This window comes from Oncorhynchus kisutch, linkage group LG10 (genome assembly GCF_002021735.2).
Source record: "Oncorhynchus kisutch isolate 150728-3 linkage group LG10, Okis_V2, whole genome shotgun sequence".
Classification (NCBI taxonomy): Eukaryota; Metazoa; Chordata; class Actinopteri; order Salmoniformes; family Salmonidae; genus Oncorhynchus; species Oncorhynchus kisutch.
Window position 1 is genome coordinate 24,496,321 of NC_034183.2, and position 26,884 is coordinate 24,523,204.

The 26,884-nt window shown below is 41.4% G+C and overlaps 1 protein-coding gene, 2 long non-coding RNA genes and 5 other non-coding genes across 17 annotated transcripts in view; all 8 read right to left on the reverse strand.

Moving 5' to 3' along the window:
• Positions 1-8,643: 8,643 nt before the first annotated feature.
• LOC109897495 (uncharacterized) lies at positions 8,644-12,246 on the reverse strand. Its single transcript, XR_002256213.2, has 4 exons — positions 10,083-12,246; positions 9,802-9,885; positions 8,772-8,838; positions 8,644-8,686 (listed from the first exon to the last, which is right to left on the reverse strand). It is a non-coding gene; the product is annotated as an uncharacterized LOC109897495 (long non-coding RNA).
• Positions 12,247-12,925: 679 nt separating this feature from the next.
• On the reverse strand, positions 12,926-15,703 carry LOC109897946 (uncharacterized). Its single transcript, XR_002256294.2, has 10 exons — positions 15,647-15,703; positions 14,941-14,984; positions 14,712-14,734; positions 14,480-14,522; positions 14,088-14,123; positions 13,849-13,912; positions 13,613-13,662; positions 13,408-13,462; positions 13,203-13,244; positions 12,926-13,034 (listed from the first exon to the last, which is right to left on the reverse strand). It is a non-coding gene; the product is annotated as an uncharacterized LOC109897946 (long non-coding RNA).
• LOC116376038 (small nucleolar RNA SNORD47) lies at positions 13,098-13,169 on the reverse strand. The gene has a single exon (XR_004211434.1). It is a non-coding gene; the product is annotated as a small nucleolar RNA SNORD47 (small nucleolar RNA).
• On the reverse strand, positions 13,308-13,370 carry LOC116376054 (small nucleolar RNA SNORD78). Its single transcript, XR_004211449.1, has one exon. It is a non-coding gene; the product is annotated as a small nucleolar RNA SNORD78 (small nucleolar RNA).
• LOC116376041 (small nucleolar RNA snR60/Z15/Z230/Z193/J17) lies at positions 13,972-14,055 on the reverse strand. Its single transcript, XR_004211437.1, has one exon. It is a non-coding gene; the product is annotated as a small nucleolar RNA snR60/Z15/Z230/Z193/J17 (small nucleolar RNA).
• On the reverse strand, positions 14,591-14,673 carry LOC116376013 (small nucleolar RNA SNORD79). Its single transcript, XR_004211412.1, has one exon. It is a non-coding gene; the product is annotated as a small nucleolar RNA SNORD79 (small nucleolar RNA).
• LOC116376039 (small nucleolar RNA SNORD74) lies at positions 15,085-15,161 on the reverse strand. Its single transcript, XR_004211435.1, has one exon. It is a non-coding gene; the product is annotated as a small nucleolar RNA SNORD74 (small nucleolar RNA).
• A 4,023-nt stretch (positions 15,704-19,726) lies between the features above and the next one.
• LOC109897947 (oxysterol-binding protein-related protein 9-like) overlaps positions 19,727-26,884 on the reverse strand; it is a 33,886-nt gene continuing 26,728 nt past the window's right edge. For all 10 annotated transcript variants that reach the window (XM_020492628.2, XM_020492627.2, XM_031833370.1 and 7 more), the window contains 9 exons: positions 26,624-26,801; positions 26,084-26,168; positions 25,874-25,984; positions 25,646-25,709; positions 24,837-24,977; positions 24,667-24,745; positions 24,350-24,441; positions 24,003-24,138; positions 19,727-21,736 (listed from right to left, as the gene is read on the reverse strand). In XM_020492628.2, coding sequence (XP_020348217.1) covers positions 21,662-21,736; positions 24,003-24,138; positions 24,350-24,441; positions 24,667-24,745; positions 24,837-24,977; positions 25,646-25,709; positions 25,874-25,984; positions 26,084-26,168; positions 26,624-26,801 — 961 coding nt within the window. In that variant the 3' untranslated portion in view covers positions 19,727-21,661. The remainder of the gene's footprint in view (positions 21,737-24,002; positions 24,139-24,349; positions 24,442-24,666; positions 24,746-24,836; positions 24,978-25,645; positions 25,710-25,873; positions 25,985-26,083; positions 26,169-26,623; positions 26,802-26,884) is intronic.

The following is a 26,884-nucleotide window of genomic DNA, read 5'->3' on the forward strand; positions in this document are numbered from 1 at the left end:
TGGGTGTACTGACAAATTCTCGAGAACGACTTTGGAAGCAGTTTGTGTAAGAGAAATTAGCAGTATATTTATCTGGCAACAGCTCAGTGGGCATTCCTGCAGTCAGCATGCCAATTGCACTCTCCCTCAATTTAAGACAGTGACATTGTGCTGTGACAAAACTACACATTTTAGAGTGGCCTTTTGTCCCAATTTTTCTGCATCATTTTTGGACTGAAATTATCAGATTTTTGCAATGTTGCGTAGCTGGAAAAAAGCTGTCCTTGAAACAGCCTTGATATGTTCATCAAAAGAGATATCAAGGTCCAGAGTAACGCCGAGGTCCTTCACAGTTTTATTTGAGACGACTGTACAAACATTAAGATTAATGGCTGGGAGTCCCAGAGAAGAGGTTAAAACACAACTGATGTTGTAGATTCCCAGAAACAGCTGAGGCCTCTTCTGCTCCTTGAAAGGGTAGAAGCTACTCTAGCAGGGCTCCAGAGAAGAATCTGTCATATTTTCATAAAATGGAAAACAAACCAGGGGGCGTGGCTCTGTTGCATCCTGCAATGTGTGAGATGTTTGGTGTGGCATTCTTTTATGTTTAAACACACAAAACTAAGTTTTGTACACTTACTTTACAAACAATCTGCCAACGATGGATTTACAGTGGTGGGGTGTTGGACTGATCTTGTTGATTGTGTACATACAGTGATCATTAAAATGCAAATCAATTTAACATTTTTGACATGCGCTTTTCTGGATTTTTTTGTTGTTCTTCTGTCTCTCACTGTTCAAATAAACCTGCCATTCAAATTAGACTGATCATTTCTTTGTCAGTGGGCAAATGTACAAAATCAGCAGGGGATCAAATACTTTCCCCCCCTCACTGTACCCGCTACAAAGGGACGAAATTATGAAAATGCTGCTGGCAGCGGAATCCAATACAGTAGGGAGTTGGTACTATAATGCAATTTAAACACAAACGCGATGGATATCCCAATGGCCCATCTAATCCCCAATTGTCTGCGAGTGGATTAAAAACCCAAATCCTTGGGAGTCAGACAGATTAAAAAAATTGAAGAACCAACTTCCCTTACCTACCATCTTGCTGATCAATGTCACTGAGGGGGAAAGCTGATACGCTGTCAGCGAATCTGCGCTTCCAACACGAATACCGGGAGGCCTGTTTGCTGGCGTTTACTGAGACTTGGGTAGATGAGAGTCCCAGACAGGGAAGTGGAGCTGGCCAGCTTCATTGAACTGCTTTCTGTGTCACTGCGATCCTATTATCTGCCCCGTGAGTTCCCCCAATTGTTTGTTACCGTTGTGTACATTCAACCAAAAGCTAATATAACAAAAGGCACCAGAGATGATTTATAATCTGTCACAGAAACTGGAATCCATCTGCACAAAGTCCTGCGCACATACCACCAGTATGTCAAATTTCACACTAGGAAAAATAGACTTGATCTGTGCTATGGGACAATAGCAAATGCATTCTCTGCCACCACCAGACCTCCCCTGGGGACATTAGACCACAATGTTGTCTACCTCAGGCCAACCTACTATCGGCTCCAGGAGAGGGAGAAACCCATAGTTAAAACTGTCCAGATCTTTAAGGTCAACAGTATCACTCTTCTCCAGGGGTGTTTTGACTGTACTGTGTGGGAGGTATTTGAGGACAGCAGCTCTGATCTTGATGAACTCAGATGTTGTTTCAGACTATGTAAATGTCTGTGTTGAGTCTGTTGTGCCTACTAAAACCTATAAAATCTTCCCCAACAATAATCCTTGGGTATCAAAAAAATCTAAAATCACTACTTAATAGGAAGGCAGTTTATGCTGAGGGTGTTGTACATCTTTTAAAGCCTGTCTAACGTGAGATCAAAAGACAGCTACTGGTGGACAAGGAGGCATACAAGCAAAGGGTGGAGAGGACCCTCTCCTCAGGAAACTCAAGGGTGGCCTGGCAAGGGATTAAATCCATAGCTAGTGCCCCCCACATAGGCAGGGGAAAAACCAGTGCTGATCTTGGGAGACATGTGGGCCAGAACATGGCAACTGAACTGAATGTTTTCTCAAGATTTGAAATCAGACAACTTTGTGTCGGAAGTAAAACAAATGGAAGCATCATTTACAAATGTTTGTTGTTAAACAGGCTGATGTTTTGAAGTAGTTCAGGGGATGTAACGCACACAAAAGCCCAGGCCCAGACAAAAGTGGACATGTGTTAAAGCACTGTGCTGAACAATTGGCTGTTTTTTTTAGACATTTTCCAATCCTCACTCGACCAGCAACACGTGCCAGTATTGTGGAAAACCTCAATAATTATACCATTCCTAAAGCATCTAATCCCTCTGTGCTGAATGACTACCGCCCTGTAGCCTTGACATCTTTCGTAATGAAATAAATGCCTTGAGAAAAGTCATGTTCTCAGCACCACCCAGAAGCTCCTTGAACCGTTTCAGTTTTCCCATCAGCCCAGCAGAGGAGTTGATGATGCCATTCTTACTCTCAACATGGTCTAGACATCTACAGGGTGCCACATCCCATGTCAGGGTTTTGTTTGTTGACTTTTCTTCTGCCTTCAACACAATCTGGCCTTACATTCTGGCACAGAGACTTATTCGGGACTTCTCCTTAAATTGAGGGCTGGTTTTGTGGCTGTTGGACTTCCTGAGCCAGCGGTCACAACGGGTCAAAATAGGTCCCCACTTATCGGACATACGCACCACCAACACAGACTCTCCTCAGGGATGTGTTCTGTCCCCAGTCCTGTACACTAATAGTTGTACTAGTTCCCATCCTGACAGACACCTCATTAAGTTGTTGACACTGTTGACACTGCCTTGATTAGCCTGTTGCATGATGACGAGGAACACCATGGCCCGGTCCTACATGACTTTGTAGAGTGGCGTGACAAATCACACTTGGTTCTCAATACCAACAAGACCAAAGTAATGTGCATAGACTTCAGGAAGTGTACAACACCTACCTCTGCAACATCTATCATTGGTCAGAATATAGAGATTGTAGAGAAATACAAATACCTGGGTGTCCTCTTGGACAATAAGCTTCAGTGGAGTAAATGTACAGACCAGATCTACAAAAAGTACTTTCTCAAAAAGCTGGGAACTTTTAATGTTGACTGTACTATACTCTGTCAGTATAGTACTGACTATCCTACCCCTACCGATCCTCGACTTTGGCGATGTCATTTACAAAATAGCCTCCAACACTACTCAGCAAACTGGATGCAGTCTATCGCAGTGCCATCCGTTTTGTCACCAAAGCCCCATATACTACCCACCACTGCGACCTTTCTGCTCTCGTTGGCTGGCCCTCGCTTCATATTCATCGCCAAACCCACTGGCTCCAGGTCATCTATAAGTCTTTGCTAGGTAAAGCCCCGCCTTATCTCAGCTCACTGGTCACCATAGCAACACCCACCCATAGCATGCGCTCCAGCAGGTATATTTCACTAGTCACCCCCAAAGCAAACACCCACTTCAGCTGCCTTTCCTTCCAGTTCTCTGCTGCCAATGACTGGAACGAATTGCATCAACAAAAATCACTGAAGCTGGAGACAAATATCTCAGAGCAGCTTAACGATCACTGCACCTGTACACAGCCCATCCAACTACCTCATCCTCATATTATTTATTCTTGCTCTTTTTCACCCTAGTATCTCTACTTGCACATTCATCATCTGCACAATTATCACGCCAGTGTTAAAGCTAAATTGTAATTATTTTGCCACTATGGCCTATTTATTGCCTTACCTCCCTAATCTTACTACATTTGTACATAGACCTTTCTATTGTGTTATTGACTGTACGTTTATTTATTCCATGTGTAACTCCGTGTTGTTTTTGTAGCACTGCTTTGCTTTATCTTGGCCAGGTCGCAGTTATAAATGAGAACTTGTTCTCAAATGGCCTACCTGGTTAAATAAAAGTGTTCTCAAATGGCCTACCTGGTTAAATAAAGGTGTTCTCAAATGGCCTACCTGGTTAAATAAAGGTGTTCTCAAATGGCCTACCTGGTTAAATAAAGGTGTTCTCAAATGGCCTACCTGGTTAAATAAAGGTGTTCTCAAATGGCCTACCTGGTGAAATAAAGGTGAAATATTTATATTTTTAATGCAAGGTACTTGGAGTCAAACAGACAGGCCTGGATGAGATCTTTAAGGTCAGGGCACTCCACAAGGCTCACAAAATCATTTTAGACCCAAGCTACCCCCTGTACCCGGACTTTGAAATACTCCCCTCTGGGCACAGGTATAGGACACCCCTCAGCAGGAAAAACAGAACTAGACAATCATTTGTGCCAGGTGTGATATACCTCCAAAATAGCTTAGGCTAATGTTCCTATCGACTCAGTAGGGCCAGCAGGTTAGTCTCTTTTTATTGGTATGTAACTCTTATGAAAGTTGCATTGTCAATTTGTTTTGTATTTAAACATGTACATGACACTGCAACAAAATGCCCCCATGGGGACAATACAGCCAGTAAAGTAAAGCCTGTCATTCCAAAAAAAATTGAATTCATAAAATGTGAGATTAAACCTTAAACACTTTTGCAATTACTCAGGTGGAAGAGATGGCTGAGATACATCAGGCGTAGGGACATCCGTCTGCAGAAGTCCTTTGAGGACGTGAAGAAAGGGGGTTATTCTGTGTGAGAGGAGCACTTTGAAGAGTTTTATTCTGATTAAGGTACAGCTACTAACTTTGTCAATAAAAATACATTTCAGTAAATCCTTTTCTGGTAAAGATGTCTCTTTAAACAGGGTTCACAGAAGACGCTGTCCTCCGAGGCAGTACCTACCAGAATAAATTGCATGAATCCACCCCCTCAATCTGCAACAGATGCACAGCGTTGTAGAAATAGAAGTGAGCCAACTACAAAATACGTAGCGATTAAAGATGCATCATTATTGTTTTATATTAATACAACAGGTTTAAAGTATTGTATGTTCTATTTTTGAAGGAGAGGACAGGGATGCAGATGTAGGAGTTTTAGGTGAGACAGACCGAGAGAACAAGAGAGTAGACCCAACTCCAGCAGAGGAAGCAGCAGATGCTGAATTTAGTTCAGGTGGTCTGCAGGAGGTGGTCTGTTAGGTGACAGAGGTGGCAGGAGGCATCCTCACAAGCACACAGGAGGCTGCTCAGGTGACAGAAGAAGGCGTCCTTATGAGCATACAGGAAGCTCAGGTGTCAAAGCAAGCAGCATGTAACACAGATGTCATGCAGGAGGAGGCCATCATCCAATTGAAGGAGGTCTATAGTATAATAATAATAATAATAATGATTAATTGTTCACACATTGAAACAAAAATATTTTAAGTTTTTAAGAGAATAAGGCTCCTGGAAAATAAGCTGTCAACATCCGCAAGACTAAAAGCCATAAAAACCAAGTATACCGTCGTCTTATAGACTGGAATAACACATATGTTGACTTCTAATAGACAGCATTAGGATTGGTTATACAATTAGGGTGATTTCATCATGCATTTATCCTCTTTATAAATTTGTAGAACAAAACAGGATCCAATGTTGGAGGCCATGGAGTCGCTACCTCCACATCTAAAAGGACATCTTCAAACTACAGTGCAGTGTGCAGAGAAATAAGAAAGGGCGGAGGTTCTCTGTGATTGACATCATTGACAGCTTAACCATCAAGTGAGATGTTGCCAATCAGGCAATGGTTGTTATGGTTAGGAGTGTCACTTCGAAATGGAAACAGGTAGTTATGTGACTGAGCTGTCAGACAATACATGACTACAGTTTAACATTCCTAAAATTCCACTCTCAAGACACTTCATTTACTTACCCCTGCCTTGTTGACATCTCCCACGCAGGCATTTGTCTATTTCCTGGCTAAATCGGCAACGCCAGCCCAAGAGACTGCTGATATTGTGGCTGAGGCAATAAAGAGACTAAAAATCATAGGACTGACTAAGTAACAATGTCTATACACAATAGTCCAGTTTCATCCCTCCTATATATTTGGAATTTACAGTAATTACTTTAAATGTGACAGGTCATCAATGTTGTGTGTGACCAGTCACCCTGTAATACGAAGTCTATGAAACTCCTTGGGGCTAAATGCTGAGGAACACACCGACGGTGCACACTGCATCACAGTTGAAGACCACAAACTCCCCATCATCTTTGATGTTCAAAACTCAGTGCGGAACAACTTCAAGCGTCATGGGATAAAGGTAGATTCAAAGATTATTAAATGAAAAATATAAAATATAATTCTTTAACAATAAAAATTGACTGTCATTCCTTTTAACTCACCAGATCAGAGATGATGAAATAATTTGGGACCATCTGGTGTTGTTTTACAAGATGTTACACAATCAGGAAGTCACCAAAGCTGACGGACAAACACAATCTGCCACCCTTCACAAACATGCGAGTGGGGCGGCAGGGTAGCCTAGTGGTTAGAGCGTTGGACTAGTAACTGAAAGGTTGCAAGTTCAAACCCCCGAGCTGACAAGGTGTTCTGTTGTTCTGCCCCTGAACAGGCAGTTAACCCACTGTTCCTAGGCCGTCATCACATACACATGGTTAGCAGATGTTAATGCGAGTGTAGCGAAATGCTTGTGCTTCTAGTTCCGACAATGCAGTAATAACCAACAAGTAATCTAGCTAACAATTCCAAAACTACTACCTTATAGACAAGTGTAAGGGGATAAAGAATATGTACATAAAGATATGAATGAGTGATGGTACAGAGCGGCATAGGCAAGATACAGTAGATGGTATTGAGTGCAGTATATACATATGAGATGAGTATGTAAACAAAGTGGCATAGTTAAAGTGGCTAGTGATACATGTATTACATAAAGATGCAGTAGATGATATAGAGTACAGTATATACGTATACATATGAGATGAATAATGTAGGGTATGTAAACATTATATTAGGTAGCATTGTTTAAAGTGGCTAGTGATATATTTTACATCATTTCCCATCAATTCCCATTATTAAAGTGGCTGGAGTTGAGTCAGTGTGTTGGAAGTAGCCACTCAATGTTAGTGGTGGCTGTTTAACAGTCTGATGGCCTTGAGATAGAAGCTATTTTTCAGTCTCTCGGTCCCAGCTTTGATGCACCTGTACTGACCTCGCCTTCTGGATGATAGCGGGGTGAACCGGCAGTGGCTCGGGTTGTTGTCGTCCTTGATGATCTTTATGGCCTTCCTGTGACATCGGGTGGTGTAGGTGTTCTGGAGGGCAGGTAGTTTGCCCCCGGTGATGCGTTGTGAAGACCTCACTACCCTCTGGAGAGCCTTATGTTTGTGGGTGGAGCAGTTGCCGTACCAGGCGGTGATACAGCCCGACAGGATGCTCTCGATTGTGCATCTGTAGAAGTTTATGAGTGCTTTTGGTGACAAGTCGAATTTCTTCAGCCTCCTGAGGTTGAAGAGGCGCTGCTGCGCCTTCTTCACGATGCTGTCTGTGTGGGTGGACCAATTCAGTTTGTCTGTGATGTGTACGCCTAGGAACTTAAAACGTACTCCTCTCTCCACTACTGTTCCATCGATGTGGATAGGGGGGAGTTCCCTCTGCTGTTTCCTGAAGTCCACAATCATCTCCTTAGTTTTGTTGACGTTGAGTGTGAGGTTATTTTCCTGACACCACACTCCGAGGGCCCTCACCTCCTCCCTTGTAGGCCGTCTCGTCGTTGTTGGTAATCAAGCCTACCACTGTCGTGTCGTCCGCAAACTTGATGATTGAGTTGGAGGCGTGCGTGGCCACGCAGTCGTGGGTGAACAGGGAGTACAGGAGAGGGCTCAGAACGCACCCTTGTGGGGCCCCAGTGTTGAGGATCAGCGGGGTGGAGATGTTGTTGCCTACCCTCACCACCTGGGGGCGGCCCGTCAGGAAGTCCAGTACCCAGTTGCACAGGGCGAGGTCGAGACCCAGGGTCTCGAGCTTGATGACGAGCTTGGAGAGCACTATGGTGTTAAATGCCGAGCTGTAGTCGATGAACAGCATTCTCACATAGGTATTCCTCTTGTCCAGATGGGTTAGGGCAGTGTGTAGTGTGGTTGAGATTGCATCGTCTGTGGACCTATTTGGGCGGTAAGCAAATTGGAGTGGGTCTAGGGTGTCAGGTAGGGTGGAGGTGATATGATCCTTGACTAGTCTCTCAAAGCACTTCATGATGACGGAAGGGAGTGCTACGGGGCGGTAGTCGTTTAGCTCAGTTACCTTAGCTTTCTTGGGAACGGGAACAATGGTGGCCCTCTTGAAGCATGTGGGAACAACAGACTGGGATAGGGATTGATTGAATATGTCCGTAAACACACCAGCCAGCTGGTCTGCACCGCAATGATCGGTCTCTACAGGTAAAGAAGTACAGCAACATAAATATCTACAATAATTTACAAATTCAAACACTTTTTACAATAAAGACACTACACTAACCTGTTATTGCTTGAAAATACTGTACTTAAAAAAATAATCATATATATAAATAAAACTAGGCAAGTCAGTTAAGAACAAATTCTTATTTACAAAATGACAGCCTACCCCAGCCAAACCAGGACGACGCTGGGCCAATTGTGCACTCCGCCTTTTGGGACTTCCAATCACGGCTGTATGTGATTCAGCCTGGATTCAAACCAGGGACTGTAGTGACAACTATTGCACTGAGATGCAGTGACCGCTGCAACACATAACTATACAAATATTAATACATGTTGGCATGAAAAGAAGCTACATCATAAAACATGATGTAGTAGTACTAATGAATACTTTACTTACTCAAGGGATGCAAACTATGATGCAGCTAGGCTAACTGCCTACGGAGGTGGAATGCACAGCTCAGTTACTGAAAAAAATGAACAAGCTGTTTGACATTCTGAAGTCAAGGTATGTTCAATCAAATGTAAATGCAATCAGTACAGGGTGTATTACACAGTTTAAAACCTTGCACAGTGATTTCTATCAGATCAACACATGCTTTTTCCTTCTAGATCTTGCTGGGATAGAAATCCATGGAGGGCTCTCAGACAAGAGAACAGCTTCAAGCTGGATTTCCTTCGGGAAGCAATACAATGGATTGAAACATGGAAATTTAAGTTGATTTAAAACAAATACATTAAATAAGGCATGCTTCTTCCACCTCAAACTAGACTAGGACCCACTCACTGACACACTTTGCAGAAACCAAGAGATTTCTCCTGTTATGCAGGACTATTTGGACTCCCATTCTGACCTCTAAACACACTATTTCACCAGCGGAGGCTGCTTAGGGGAGGACGGCTCAAAATAATGGCTGGAACGGAACCAATGGAATGGCATTGAACACATAGAAACTATGTGTTTAATGTATTTGATACCATTTCACTCCAACCATTACCACGAGTCAGTCCTCCCCAATTAAGGTACCAGCAACCTTAAGGTACAACCAAAATATAAACCAATGTATTTTTAGGTCAGGAACTACTCTACCATGCCAGCAAGGCTTCAAACTAACCCTACCGAGTGTCCTAAAAATAACGAATGAAGCAGAGGAAAATGCTTTAAAATGTCTGTGCACAGCCAAACTTAATCAGGACAGTTTAGAGGTAAGTTGTAATGTAATATCACGTTTGTTAATGTAGGGTAATCATGAGTCTTGCATTTAATTAGAGGTCCCAACCCCGGTCCAATACATGTAGTACAGGGCTAAGGCGTACAAAGCAGAAAGATGACCATTTCCAAATAATCTATGGGACCCGCAGCGTTAAAGATGCTGACCGCGCCGCAATGATCGGTCAGGACCCGCAGCCCTCTACATTTAATCACTCACCCATTATGCTAGTTGTTGGTGGTGCTCAGTCTCCAATGTTCTGTCATGTTTTATTGGGCCTTCCTCTTCATCTCCTGCATTCACCTGCAGATGACAACATAAAAGGAAATTAGGTTAAAGATCAGAGGGTACTTCAAACATTTATCCTAATGTTTCAGATGTATTTTTTTTCTTCCCAGAATCTGTTCTCAGTTATTAGGGGGAAAGGTGGGAACAGATTCAACCCCTCTGCCAAATAGTTTTCTGATGCACTTAAGTGCTTCAATTGCGAACATCCTCACTTGTGCAAGTAACACAAACTGCCAGACCGATCCAGATGACGACCTACTAATCCACAGCAAAGACACCACTTCTCCTACCCCTCTTGCTTCCGGCTTTAGTCCTAATGATGCGGGCCAACTCAGAAGATCATCCACCGAACATCGCCAGTTGCATCTTCCCTCTGCTCCAGACAGTGACCCTACAGCAATTAGAACGGGAAACAACTTCAATATAACACAAACAAATTTGTAACAAATATTATTTCCCCAATAAAGATCACCACTGCCGAAGGGGCTGCAGATGGTAATTGTTTGAAGGATGAGATCCTGAGCGATGTAAGCGGATGGCTTGCACATGAGGTGCAGAAAAAGCCAATCCTCCATGACTGCAAGGCATGCGAGAGGCTGTTGGTCCACATCGGTTCTGAGCAGAACTATGCCAAACGATCTGACGCAACAACCTAAATCAAAAGGAAGCGCTACACTGAGGACGCTAGGGTGGTGGAGTCATCTCAACTGCTTAAGATAATGGTAACAAAAATGGACATAATTGACAAACACCTTAGTCTGAGGAAAAACTGGCATTGTGTCAGGAGTGAGAGTCCATAGATCTAGTGCCTTTGATTGCATCCTGGAAGGCCATGTCGAGCATGCCCAACCCCCCCAATTGTTTTTTTTAATACACCATGTGTAGAATGCCAGCGCAATTTAGAAAAATTAAACGTGACGTTAACGAACCAAAAACCACAGCACAGCGTAAACGGAATTGTTTCACAGTATAATTTGTTGGGCTGCCTGGACCCCCCGTATCACTATCCTGGTGAATAGAAAATCTAAATAGAAAACGGGCGAAATATAATTACACATCATTTGTAGACTGCAAATTGACCGCAAGAATCCCTAACAGATGTGACTAAAATAATCATTAAAATCTTGCTTTCATTTGTATACCATCAGGTACCTCCTACGCATGGGAATACTTGAACAGAATTTTGCAATAAAAACAATTTGGGAGGTGATATTTCCTGGTGTTTAAATATTTTGTCCAACAAGAAAAATGTATTGACTTCTTGGGAGGGGGCTCAGAACACTTTGGCCGGCAGTTAGTGCCACCCATGGGCCAAATTCAACCCTGCATTGTCCCGTCACTCAATATAATGGCAATGTCAGCCTGGTAATGGGTCTGTTCAACACGATTGTCAAGTAATTTCGGTTCTAGCGTTAAGTAAAACGCAGTAGAGTACAAAAATTAATGCGAAGGCTATTAGTCTGCTCATCGAGTAAACAAATGTCCTGTGATCTGATGTGCGGTCCTGAGTGATAAACTAAACTAGCTACTGTTGGCTATTTATGGCACGTGCATAATCTTTATTGCTCAATTTGTATTTTAACCAGGGAAGTCAATCTTTTTAAAAATGTACAATGACGGCCTACTCCGGTCAAACCCTAACGACGCTGGGCCAATTGTGCGCCGCTCTATGGACTCCCAATCACGGCCAGTTGAGATACAGCCTGGAACCGATCATTTGTGTGGTGACGCCTCTAGCATCGATGCAGTTACAATGCCTTAAACAGCCACTAGGGAGCCCAAACACATTGCAGCAAGCTAACCGCCATTTTGCGGGAAAATATGCAGTATGTAATGAGCTAGCTACTCACGTCCATGTAAAAGGTATTAAGAGTAATGGGCTAGATAAGGTTACCCGTTGTATTTTTACTAAGGCTGCAAGTTAAACACCCCATCCCTTGCGTGGGATTCTGCATTTTACATTATAGCCATTACCACATGATTATATATTATCCGATGTTGGCTGTGTTAAGTTAATGCATTTGTGCACGTGAGCATCATGATTAAGCAACTGCTTGCTATATTTACTTGCCTGTGTGTTTAACATGCTTGTTGCAAACCTAGATAACAGCCCAGCAGATGCTTTGTCCTTGTGTTTGTACGTAACAATATAGAGCACATGGTGTGACTTGCTCTCTTACAAAGTTGTGGTTAAGCAGGCATAGGGGGGGTCAGAGGTTTAACTGATGGAAAAATACTGAACACAATAAGCAGGAACTGAGCAACTGTTATAACTAGGCTGCGATACCAGAACAGCAAGAATCGACGGGAGGACTCCAAGAAGCGGGGACCAGCCTGCGATAGGCTGAGCAAGTTTAAACCACGCCCAGCCTCTGATGTCAGACGGGTTGGAACTATGTTCACAGTATAAGAATATATATATATTTTTTTTTTACATACACCCTGTGAGTTCCCTGTTGTGCCCCGCATGGTATTAGTGAGCCCGCATATACGAAAGTTACATTTGCCATTTATATCCAAAAACAATTTGTAAACATGTCAAAAAACAATTTGTAAACAGTATACTATCGGTGACTGTTATATTTACCCTGATACCAGATTCGAATTTACGTAACCCTAACACTTAGGACAATGGACTCTTGACGTCAGTTGAACCATCGGTAGCGCGGGTACTTATGTTTTAGCAAAAAAAAAATATATAAAAAAAAAACTTGTTTTAGTCAATTGCATGTCTTTAATTTACGCTGTATGCTAGCAAATCAGTTAACGTTACCAGCAGTAGCTAGGCAAGTTACTTCTAGTTGCCAAAAACCATTACTTGGAAGACGTTTGCGCATTGGCACAACTTTCACATTCGTTGTTACTTACGTACAAAGTTCTATCCCACCTTTGTGGCGTTCATTTTTAAACGTTATTTACGTTCGCTACATCAAATTTGGCGTATTTTTGCAAATATGCAGTTTGATCTGGAATCGAACAACTATTATTTGAAGGATTTATTAAAGTCAATAAGCCATCTAATAAAACATTCTTAAATTAACACATTAGTCAAGACAAGGATAAGTGCACAAATTTTATTGATAGAAATCAGTAACCACCCAAGATGAAATGTAGTCTTAAATCATTGATGTCCCCCACTGCATCTCTTGATAGCGTCATCATTTCTGTAGAATGGCAGAGAACTAAGCTAAATGCATTCACAAACACACTAAGTAACGCACTTTAAAAACCTCAGATATAAATGGAACGGTATGGTATAATCACAGAAATCATTTGGCAGAATCTCTTCATCATAGGTTGATAACAGGCAACTGCACATGTCGTAATCTTACCTCATTCTAAGCTACACTGGCAGTTGTAAATTCACTGGCCACCTAGAGAGAGATTAAGTTAATTTAGACAAATTACAATCATGGGCAATGCAATACACTTCCAGGTTCCTCAGTTTTGATAATGTCCACATAACAATTCAGGTCAGACATTTGTAAGCATCACTGAAACCAGTTAAGTGGATTATCCAAATCTAGGTGTACCAACCTGACTGGGACAGCTCTACATTAGTTCCAATCCTTTATGCCAGTATCCACTGCGCCTGCAAATAAATAACAAATCACAATGACAAACACTCAAAATGCAATGGGAAAGGGAATCAAATTGGAAACTGAGTGTAACAATGTACTGAACCAGAGCCATGTCAAAGTCATCCTTTAGTTGTAAATGCAAAAGAGCATATGTAACTCACTTCAGTCAGCCATCTTGCAACACCAAATCCTTTTTCTGCATCTACTGGGTCTGAATAGAGATCAGAGTCTTATCAAACTGCTCAAGGTTTCCAAGCCAAGAAAATCAAAGAACCTCAATCTAATCAGAGTGTGTAACAATATTGTCCTCAAAGAGATCAGAGACCTGATTCAATGTCATCCTTTCAGATTGCACTGCTGTTACCCTTCAATTTTATTTGGATACTTTGTCGCTTACCCTAAATTAACAGCGAAACTAGACTTGAGACTCCAGGATCCCATCACAGCATGAGGTCAGAGTTCTGCAAAGATATACAGTCAGGGTTGCATAGGCAAAAAGGGTACATGTGCTTTGAAGTCAAGGATACATCAGATAGGAGCGAAAGACAATGCTGAATATTCATCATAGAGTATCAGCTGAACTATGCTGTCATCATTGTATCAAGTATAAAGCCTTAATTAAACAAAGCAACCTACCTTTGTTTCAGTCACATGACTCATTTCCATTCACTTCTGAAAAAGGAAAGGTCACATGAATTTCATGTAGCGAGTTGAACCTACTAAAATGGATACAGATAGGAGCGAACAGCAAAGCTGCTTATTCTTCATGGTGCATCTGCTGACCTACGCATTCATTGTATCACATGGGTAGCCTAGAGCATTGGACTAGTAACCGAAAGGTTGTAAGTTCATATCCGAGCTGACACGGTACAAATATCTTTCTGCCCCTGAACAGTCAGTTTAACCCACTGCACCTAGGCAGTCATTGAAATTAAGAATTAGTTCTCAAATGACTTGCCTTGTTAAATAAAGGTAAAACATGATAAAATATCATTGCTCCTGTTCGAGTGCAAAGTGTAGTAGCTTACCACGGCAACAGTTTCAGATATTGGCATTCCCAGAGTAGACCATCTGCAGATAAGAAATAAAGCCATCATTTATATCTCAGGAGACAGGACTGGCTTCTTTGAAAGCAGCTGCACTGCATCAGTAAAAATATTTATTTCATTATTTTTCAGAGAGATTCCCAATGTTATTTTTTAAACAATCATCATTTACAGTACAAGGCACTGAAACGCCTATGAAATACATTGAACATACCCAATGCCACAACTTGTCTGCAGCTGTAAAGGAATAAATGTAAAATTATACTTCAAAATACCTTCACAGGTAAAGCAAACAACGTGCTGTGCCTCAGAACATGCAATTGGTGGTTGCAGATTCATCATCCAGACAGATCAAGAGTAGCAAATGGAATCATCAGTGGCACATGGCTCAAATTCTTCGATTTAACAAGTGGATGTAGGGTAACACTAATGATCATGCATACCTCATTTTGAATCTTCCAACTTGTGCTTTGCTTCTCAGCAATACCTGCGAAACACAATCAGATCTGCAAAAACTGTCCTTTGATATAACGTCAATTGAATAACTAGGACAGTGCAGTAATAGTGACACTAGGTAATTAAGTATGATCCAAGTCAGAATGGTTGGCGTTTCATCAATGCAACTCAGATGTCCCTACCAACACTTATTTCATCATGTAAGAAAGGGAGGCCCAGCTTGCCGGGGTACTCGTTGACTGCGTTGTAGTTAATGTTAGGCTCCCGATATTAAAAGGTGAGTTTACTTGTTTCCTGGTTCCCAACTCGATCCTCGAGTACCCGCCAACAGAATACTACATTAACTAACGAGGCCCTGAATGAGTTAAATGGTGATTTTTCCAGAGCTACAATATAGCCTGTAGTGGGGGGGGGGGGTACTTCAGGACTGGAGTAAGGTAGCCCTGTCCTAGAAGATAGTTGTGCTCGAGTGAAGGGAGAGAACTTGTTCACCACACGTGACACGTGGTGGAGTTAAGCCTGCTAACTAAAGCTAGCGAGCGCAACACGAACTAGCTAGGTTATTTCGCAAGATTATGACAAATTTACCAGACATGACTAAACTATGACGGTAAATACAAATTGATACATGACTGAAAGCATCTGCATTAAATACATAACCTTGTACTAGAAACTGCAAGACAAACATCTTACCTTTCTTCAGGATCGGAGAGGAGAAGGAGACGGATGAAAGGGTGGAGGCTGAATTTATATGGAATGTATTCGCATTGGTTTATGGGAAAAGTCAGTATCTTCTTCTGTGATTGGCCAAACACGATTTTTTGGGGGGGGGAAGCCCCTCGCGGCGGCACACGGAACGGTTAGTTGGGGGCGGGTCGAACCCACCCACCACACTTTTTCATTTGCGCGCAGGCTTTCCAAACAGTCAATGCGGTGTTCGTAAACCCACCGCTAGAAGGAATCTTTTTTTTTTTCTCTCAAATTAACGTTAGATTTGATTTTTCGTAGCAGTTTAGGAGAATGTACGCAGCAGGTAAGGGAAATTCGGTTAGGAAAAGGGCAAGGGTTAGCAAAAATACTACAAATGTCATTTTTAGACGTTCATTTGACAAAAACTGGATGACAAGTTGTCCTTTAAAGTTCATATGGATAATCTTGAGTAAGATTACATTGAAATTGTTTTTTATTTTTGTAATAAGGCTTGCTTCCCGTTTATGGATAGAAAGAAGCTTGTTCAGGCCACTTTTCTCTCTGTAATTGATTATGGTGACTTGCTTTATGCAGCCTCCTCTTTTTTTACAGAGACTGGACTCTGCTTATCATGCATTTTTGCGCTTTATTACAAATGCCATATCACTCACCCACCATTGCACCTTGTACCAAATGTTGGGTTGGACCTCACTTTATATGCGCAGAAATCAAATCAAATAGTTTTTGTCACATGCGCAGGGTACAACAGGTAGACTTTACTGTGAAATGCTTACTTACAAGCCCTTAACCAACAATGCAGTTCAAGAAATAGAGTTAAGAAAATATTTGCTAAGTAAACTAAAGTTAAAAATATATAATAAAACGTAACACAATAAGATGACATAATAATTACTAGGCTATATACAGGGGGTACCGGTACCGAGTCAATGTGCAGGGGTACAGGTTAGTCGAGGTCATTTGTACATGTAGGTAGGGATAACGTGACTATGCACAGATAATAAACAGCAAATAGCAGCAGTGTAAAAACAAATAGTCAGGGTGGCCATTTGATAAATTGTTCAGCAGTCTTAGCTGTTAAGGGGCCTTTTGGACCTAGACTCCTCCCTTTAGGCTGTCTCATCGTTGTTGGTGATCAGGCATACCACTGTTGTGTCGTCAGCAAATTAAATGATGGTGTTGGAGTCGTGCTTGGCCACGCAGACGTGGGTGACCAGGGAGTACAGGGGGGGACCAAGTGGGTTTACTCTAGGGTTTCCGGGATGATAGTGTTGATGTGAGCCATGACCAACCGTTCAAAGCACTTCATGACTACCAACGTTATTTAGGCAGGTTATCTTTGCATTTTTGGGCTACATTTATGTGTTCATCTACGAAGCCCTTTTGGGTAAACTCCCTCTTTACCTCTGTAGTCTGGTCTCCTTCACCAGCAACAGTTACCATACCCGGTCTGCTAGGTGGTTGCTACTTAAAGTCCCCAGGACATTTACAGTATTAGGCAAGACTGCCTTCTCGTCCTGTGCACCAGATGCATGGAATAGTCTGCAATCCATGCTTCATCTAGATATGTTAGTGCCAAATAATGAATTTACATTTTTGATGGGAGACTCTGTTACAGAGGAGTGTAAATGCTTTTTTAGGCTGGATCATGTTGTCGTATTGTATTGTTCTATGTTTTAATTCCGTAATGTATTTGATTGTTGCTACCCTCTTGGCCAGGTCTCCCTTGAAAAATAGACTGGGATCAATGGGCTTCTCCTAGTTAAATACAGGTTATTGGGGCGTCCCTACCCCCACTGACGTTGACGTTTAAAATGGTAAAGGTACATGTTGTTTAAGGGTTATGGTTAGGGTAGGGACGTCCCAATGATTCCGGATAGTACTAACAGGCACAACTTCGATATAAAGTGTTTTTTTCTCAACATTTCCGGGATGTCACGTGTCCTTAAATCAGTACACTCGTAACAACCTAGGCATTACAAAACGTATATTCGATTAAATAAACCTCACGATGCAAATAAGCCATTACTTTGTTGATCAAATCAGACACAGTATTGACCTCCACACAAAAACGACTCGCTTGGGTGAGCTGGAAAAAACGCCACCTGTTGAAAATACTGATTTTGGGGCGAGTTATCGCTCTTTCTTCGCCTCTTCCTGTCTTGTGTCGAGCGTGGTGGAATGCACCTCAACCAATGAAAACGTGTGATCTGTTTTAGCACAAGAGCTCGTCAGCTTGTAGTCCTAAAACACGGAAACGAGTTACCCGTGTTTCGTTCAGCTATTGGAAAAATGAATGGGGAAATAATGTTTTGGAATAACAACGAACATAAGGTCTGAGGTGAACACAGGCTTATTAGATCTTTTACGTTTTCTTCTATGATATAATAGCAGTCAGTTAACTTGACCTTTATGAATTATGAAGCATTTCCGTGCATTTAAAAAAATTACATGAATTAATTCAAATTTCACAAACATTGACGTTAACTAATGAAAATGATCTTACAGGACAAAACGTATAAGATCTCCTAAACCTGTGTTGACCACAGACCTTATTTTCGGCGTTTATCCAAACACGAACCATGGCGGAGTTAGTGCTTACAAAAAGACGCGTTACTATTTATCTCTATTCTCATTGGCTACTGGGTCGTACTGATGAGGTATGGGTTGCACAAAAATACGAGAACATTTTAGTGTAAGACCCAGTAAAAAATGTGGTAAATTAAAGCAGAACCAGAAAACACTTGAGAAGTTTAGCCAACATTTATTTTCTGACCAAAAATACAATCTCTGCTGCATTTTAGTATGATCAAGACCAAACCACGTCCACAAATTGCGATGGATACAAGCAAAGACTATTTAATATGCTCTATAAATAATGTGCTCTATAAAGTGGCTATGATACACCTGCATTTTTTTCCACACCTGGGTGCATTTCAATGGTACAGTGGATTCTTCTCCTTATTTCCTCCACCTGCACTGATTTGAAAGCAAAAAGGACAGGTGAAAGCAAGCAAAAAGGATTCACTATATGTCTTACAGCGGTTCATTTTTTTTCAATTAGTGAAGATGGAGGCGAGAGAAAAAGCCACTTTTGAGATTCACCTTTGGTATGCGCTACATGTTGATCTCATTGTAGACTAAGCCGTGTTCACATTGACAGTTTGAAATGACTCAAATCCTATTTATTTGCATTTCTGATTCAAATCTGGTCTTTTTCCTGCAGTCTGAACAGCCAAAAAGCAATAGGATATTTCAAGCCACATTTCAAACCACCTTCGTAGGAGGTTTGAAGTCAGAATTAAATCTGATTCCTGTGACGTGTCAAATGGTCAAATCTGATTTATTTGCCTGCAAGTGGTTTTTGGACTATTATTTGGCATATCTTGTTGCTTGCTAGCTACTCTGTTGACAGTTTGACAATAACATGTGGTAGCTAACTAGCTTAATTGTTTACAAACAAATCAGTGAATGTGCTATAAAGCTAAACAGCTACCAAGCTAACTAGTCAACTGTTGTGGCTAGACAAAAATTAAGTTGGATCTTCTTATCCATTGAGGCTTAAAAAAAAAAAAGTGTTCTTACACTATGATTTTGAACATTCAAGGCAACTGGGAAATATCCATGGCAGGTAATTGTTGTCACCTCAGCATGCTACATAACTTCTGAGTGATAAGAAGCACGAGCACCACCAATCAGCCTACACCACTGTGCAAACACCCATCCTTACTATGACAACTAGCTTAGCCATGTCAGCAAATGACTGCTGTCTGAACACACCAATCCAATTTGGTCACTTGTAACTTGCTGTTTGGACAGTCAGTATTAGAAAACAAAACTGATTTGAGCATTAAGGCCTGCAGTGTGAACAAGGCTTTGGTCACAGAACAGCTAATTTCATATCACTTATAATCTGAATAGATACTCAAATACTATGAGTATAATTTACTTTCTATCATATCAGATATAATGCCACTTGAGTTTCATTACTATAATGTATACTTATGTACTTGTACTGCTTCAGCCACAAGCTTTTTCAATGAAGGATGTCAAACACCACAGCGGTAAACTCATGGAGATTTAATATTATGCATCAATAAACATGAAAATCTAATACAATCAATGGTTATGATTCAAAGGAAATAAAAAATACATTTTGTTCCGATTGCTCTTTTGAAGCAATACTGAAATGTATGGCAAGGCCTTGATTCAATATTCATTTACAAAGACATAACATGAAAAGAAAAATGGCTTGAGTTTGTAACCTCTATAAATTCTATTATATTAGAAGATACTGTATTTATCTACTTTAGAGATAAAAGGATGATCCTCCACCTTTACATTTCAGTTAAGTGAACTTGTTGAGTTTTTCACCACAGGCAATCATTGCGTGCGTGTATTCAGCAGGAATGTGCTCTATCGCTACAAATGGTTTTGGTCACAATTCCTTTCCAATAACCAAAATGTCAATTCATGTACTGTATTACCTGGCCTTGCTTACTGATAAAAAGCCTTCTGAGGGGAAAGGAATATATCTGTCTTTAGCTCACAATATTTCACATAATGGGTTCGCTGAAGAATATCCACAGTCATATGATTCATATGCTCAAGTGAAAGATAGAGATTTTCTTTTAGGTACTTATCCAAACATCTGCTTATTTAGTTTAAAATGATGTGGCACTGAATGGGGAATGAACCTTTCGATTAAAGGCAGAAACAAGACAATTATTCTCTCCTATTTAACACCACCACTGGACATAATCTAACCTGGTATTAAAGTTTGTACCCTCAACCAAATTTAGCACTCAATAAAACCTCTCATTAAAGCGCCTTAGCATGTTACCCAATCACCTGAAAAACAAATCAAAAGACATACATTTGTTCATAAATGCCAAAAGGGAAAATAATAAACATGTTGACAAGTCCTCTTCCTCGACTCCACCTTTGTCTATCTTGCAAATGCAGACGTCTTGGGTGCCTCTTCTGGTCATCTTGAGCAGATAAACAAACACTAATCCAGGGGTGTCAAACATCTGGCCCGAGTGGGAGTCCAATCCAGCCCGTAGGTGTTAGCATTGAAAAAAACCTCAATAGACTTTAAAATGACTAAAATAAATCTAAACTGTGTTGAAATGATAATGGACCTACATACAGTTTCTTGACTGTGTCCAGCTCGCTAATAAATCCCCAAAATTAAAGCCAGACAGTCAGGGAGCATCAGAAATGTACATTTTAAAAATGACGGTGAGGAAATAACACATTTTCAATGTGGCCCTCTGGACCTCGTTGAAGACATAATGCGACCCCCGGGACAAAATGAGTTTGACACCACTGCACTAGATGGAGTTAGTACATGGGGAGAGAATATCAACGAACTTGAGAGGGCACGAATGTAGAAAGGAAAGATTCCTGATGTATTGCCATAGAGTTCATATCCTAAAATATTTACTACTGCCAGAAAGAAAGAGAAATACAATTTAAAAAAAGAGAATATATATACATTCATCATAAGTATCTATATATAAACAGCTGTAGCTAGTTGTTGGCAAGCCAAGTTATCCCCCTTGTGATTCCACCATAAGGCTGTCTAACTCCTGGAAGTACACCATTCATTCCTCAGTCACCAGCTTCCCTGAGATACAGAATGCTGTTTTTCGAGGTTTGTTCGATCAAAACACCCGCCCCCTCGAGGAAAAGAACAGACCCTTGAGGGATCCTCCTGCAAGATTGTGAGGACTTGTTTGTGTAGCCGAAGGGCTTTGGTACTGTTTTTGTCATGCTTTTTTTAGTCGTTCAGGGGATGGAGGTGGAGGATGTGGGTTTGGCAAAACAACGGTTATTATTTTTTACATTGTAGATGTTTCTTCTTGATTTCATTAAATTATAACTTTGAAAATGCAAAGCTGTGATCATGTTCAATCATCAGTCATTCCAAGGCTTGGATAAGAAGTGGTTTGCAAAAGAGTTCTTATTAAGACTCCAAGATCTGCATCTTTGGCCTCAGTGCCTCTGTGATCCAGTTCTTTTCAGTAGAGGCTCATCGTAGACCCAGCACTCCCCATCCTCATGGAACAACTACAGGGAGGAAACATGGAGACAATCAGAGGGGACTACAATAGTGCTTATAAAAATCCAAAAGTCACAGCGCCTTCAGAAAGTACTCACACCCCTTGACTTCTCCACCATTTGTTGTGTTACAGCCTGAATTTAAAATGGATTTAATTGTGATTTTTCTTTTCCCATCACTGGCCTACACACAACACCGCATAATGTCAAAGTGGAATGATGTTTTTCCAAATGAATTACAAATGAATAGCTGAAATGTCTTGAGTCAATAAGTATTCAACCCCTTTGTTATGGCAACCCTAAATAAGTTCAGGAGTAAAAATGAGTGAGTTGCATGGGCTCACTGTGTGTGCAATAACCATTTTTAAATGACTTCCTCCTCTCTGTACCCCACACATACAGATCATTGTAAGGTCCCTCAGTCAAGCAGTGAATTTCAAACACAGATTCAACCATAAAGAACCAGGGAGGTTTTCAATGCCACGCAAAGAAGGGCGCCTACCCATTGGTAGATAGGTTTAAAAAAAAAAACAGACATTAAATATACCTTTGAGCATGGTGAAGTTATTAATTACACTTTGGATGGTGTATCAATACACCCAGGCACTACAAAGATACAGGCGTCCTCCCTAATTTAGTTGCCATAGAGGAAGAAAACCCGCTCAGGGATTTCAGCAGGAGGCCAATGGTGACTAAAATAGTTAGAGATTAATGGCTGTGGTTGGAGAAAACCGAGGATGGATCAACAACACCTTATTTGGCCGCCTTTCCTTCCAGTTCTCTGCTGCCAGTGACGAGAACGAATGGCAAAAATCGCTGAAGCTGGAGACTTCAATTTCCCTCACTAATTTTAAACATCGGCTATCTGAGCAGCCAACTGATCGCTGCAGACGTACATAGTCCATCTGTAAATAGCCCACCCAATCTACCTACCTCATCCCCCATATTGTTTTTATTTACTTTGCTGCTCTTTTGCACACCAGTATCACTACTTACACACCATCATCTGCTCATCTATCACTCCATTGTTAACCTGCTAAATTGAAATTACTTCGCTACTATGGCCTATTTATTGCCTACCTCCTCACGCCATTTGCACACACTGTATATAGAGTCTTTTTTTCTATTGTGTTATTGACTGTACACTTGTTTATTCCATGTGTAACTCTGTTGTTGTTTCTGTCACACTCCTTTGCTTTATCTTGGCCAGGCAGTTGTAAATGAGAACTTGTTCTCAACTAGCTTACCTGGTTAAATGAAAGGTGAAAAAAAAGTGTAGTTACTCCACAATACTAACCTAATTGACAGAGTGAAAAAATTAAGCCTGTACAGTTAAAAAAATATTCCAAAACATGCATCCTGTTTGCAACAACGCATTAAAATAATCCTATAAAAAAATGTGGCAAAGCATTAAACTTTTGTGTTATGTTTGGGGCAAATCCAATACAACACATTAGTACCACTCTCCATATTGTCAAGCATAGTGGCTGCATTATGTTATGGGTATACTTGTAATCTTTAAGGACTGTGGAGCTTTTCAGGGTAAAAAAGAAATGGAACGGAGCTACGCAGAATCCTAGAGGAAAACCTGGTTCAGTCTGCTTTCCACCAGACACAGGGAGATAATTTCACCTTTCAGCAGGACAATAACCTAAAACACAAGTCCAAATCTACACTGGAGTTGATTACCAAGAGGACAGGGAATGTTCCAGAGTGATCCAGTTACAGTTTTGACTTAAATCTGCTTGAAAATCTATTGCAAGACATGAAAATGGTTGTATAGCAATGATCAACAACCAATTTGACAGAGCTTGAAGTATTTTTTAAGGAGTAAATGGGCAAATTTTTCACAATCCAGGTGCGGAAGCTCTTAAAAATGTACCCAGAAAGACTGACAGCTGGAATCGCTGCCAAAGGTGATTCTAACATGTATTGACTCAGGGGGTTGAATACTTAACTAAATCAAGACATTATCTCCTACTTTGACAGAGGATTTTGTGTAGATCGTTGACAAATTACAATTATGTACATTGTAATCCCACTTTTTAACACAACAAATATGGAGAAAGTCAAGGGGTGTGAATACATTCTGAAGGCACATTTGCAATTAACAACTATTTTTCCAAGCAAGCGTTCCACCCTATGAGTCATAAACTTTCCATCAAAATAAATACAATCATCATGACCGTGAACTATTAACCTTGATATGGACTGGGTGGCTATTAATATTGCTGTCAGGGCTCTGGAGATGTGTAATAAGAACAGGCACACTCACCCTAGTTTCCCACTGCATTTCATTCTCCTTCCTCTCCCTGGCCTCGCCCCTTTGCTTCTCCTCCAGCCTGTGCTTGGCTTCCGTTGCTGCATCGATGTCTCTGGACTTCAGACTGACCGTCACATCCTTCCAAAGGCTGAGGGTCAAAGACAAACAGTGACTTGAGGTTCCGGACCAAACTAAATATGGCTAAATCGGATAATTTTGTGCCTGGCTGGATTGAGAGTCACATTAAACTGGATGCCATGGCAGGAGCTACGACCCCCAAGTCCACAGAAAGGCGAATGGACCGAACACAAAACAGCCACTTATTACTGCCCATAATAAAACGAATAGAGACTTCTCACCTGCGGGACTCGTACTCCAGCTGGTCCTCCAACTTCCTCACCTTCTTCTTGATACAGCCCATTTTCTTTGTGTCAATGAACAAGGAGTTTTCCTGGATTCAAATTCAAGAGATAAAAAGTTTGGGTTGAAAGTGTATTAAATTGTAACACTTTCTATATGGCTTTTTATGTACGAGGTCAACCTTCAGTAAGAACATGTTGAGGTCAGGGATTAAAAACATGGAACATAGTAATTTCCTTAAAACAACAATCCTTTCCTGAATCCCCTATTAACACATTGATATCTAGCAGAGATCAAATGTTTTAACTGAACTCACCCCAGATGCCCACTTAGCGTACATTACTCCATTCCACTCTCCTTCAATGGAGCAGAATGATTTCTTGTCATTGGGAGGACTGCAAACAAACACATTTATAATATTTAACTAACATCAACAACCCCCAAAAATATATACTGCTGTGAGCACAAATAACAAAATCCCCTTACAAGATCTCAGCGGTGATCCTGTGCTTCTTGCCACCGTAGAAGGGCTTAGTGTGAAACACGATGCTGGCACTGTATCCCGTTTTGGAGCAGTTGATGTTACACTCTCCACCCAACTCCACCCATGGGACAGTCAGGATCGACCTAAAGAGAGAAGGAGCACCTCACTACATGTCAGGTCAGGGAATCCAGATTTTTTATTTTTTTTATTTTACTAGGCAAGTCAGTTAAGAACAAATTCTTATTTTCAATGACGGCCTAGGAACAGTGGGTTAACTGCCTGTTCAGGGGCAGAACGACAGATTTTGTACCTTGTCAGCTCGGGGATTTGAACTTGCAACCTTTCGGTTACTAGTCCAATGCTCTAACCACTAGGCTACCCTGCCGCCCCATAGCAACTTATACCCATTTATACACACTCACTTTACATATACAGTAAATTGTGTGTGCTGTGCTGGATTTCTGTTTTATTGGGAATTGAAATGGGTCTTTTATTTCCAGTACCACAAACTTGAGACACTGTGATAGTGTGTGTTATTTAAGCAATAAGGCCCGAGGGGGTGTGGTATGTGGCCAATATACCACAGGTAAAGGCTGTTCTTTTACACAACGCAACGCAGAGTGCCTGGATGCCACAAACCTCTGAGGTGCCTTACTGCTATTATAAACTGGTTAGCAACATAATTAGAGCAGTAAAAATACATGTTTGGTCATACCTGTGGTATACGGTCTGATATACCATGGCTGTCAGCCAATCAGCATTCAGGGCTCGAACTACCCAGTTTATAATTACTCTTCAAGCATGACCCTACCTGCCATATCCATTGGGAAAGGTGAGTATGTAGTGCTCGTCATGTTCCAGACAGGACACGCATCCTGGAGGAGAGATGAGGAAGCGTGTGGTAAGTGTGTGGTATTTTTTTGTATCTTATTAGGAGAAATGTTTTGGACTATGTGAGCTAAAGAAGTATTCCCATGTATAGTAGTTGGTAAATATTTGAAGTTAACAGAAAGCCTAAGTGCTTGAAGCAATGTCTTACCCTGGCCAATATTGTGCACTCCAATTGACATTCCTAAGAACTTTGACTTGGTCCAAATGTGGGCGTTGAACTGAATCTTGTTTCTGAGACACTCTGCGTAGAATGCAGAAACTACAAGGAAGAGGAAAAGCAACAGTACAGTTAACATGTATGGCTTTGGTACTCTGACAGCTGGGTAAAATATTGAATGAGGGGAGGGGGGGGACTCACTGGGGGGGTGGTGAGAGACCTGCTCTGCTACAAAAGACACACTGTTGGCTGAAGACCATGGCACCGGACCCTCTGACGATGGCTCCTGAGGATTGGGAGGAGGAGTCGGGGGTAAACATTCATTTATTAGTAAAGGTTTGATGAAAAAATTAAAAACACTTGCGCCTCAGTATCACAAAACATAACATTGATTATAAACTGGGTGGGTCGAGCCTTGAATGCTGATTGGCTGACAGCCGTGGTATATTAGACCGTATACCACGGGTGTGATAAAACATTTAATTGTACTGCTCTAATTACATTGGTAACCAGTTTATAATAGCAATAAGGCACCTCGGGGGTTTGTGGTATATGGCAAATATACCACGGCTAAGGGCTGTATCCAGGCACCATGCCTAAGAACAGCCCTTAGCTGTGGTATATTGGCCATAGACCACACCCACTCCTCGTGCCTTATTGCTTAATTATAGTATTACTAAAAACCAGCATATAAATCAAATGAATTTAAGTTGTCAGCCTTTACTGTGGTACAACGCTCACCATTGCGGTGGGCTCCTCGCTCTCTGAAGGCAGGTCCCAGTGGCAGAAGAAGACCTCTCCCAGGATGGGGTTGTATGGCTTCTTGGCCACTGAGCTTTTCCTCCCCGCATGGAAGGCTGACATGTACCACTTCACCACCTGCACCATGCGCTCTTTGGGCTCCAGCTGATCTGCGATACTGGGGATGAAAACATCAGCTGTCACACCACTGGATGGAAAAGTTGTGGCTCCACCGGAAATGATGGGGAGATTCTGAAAAGC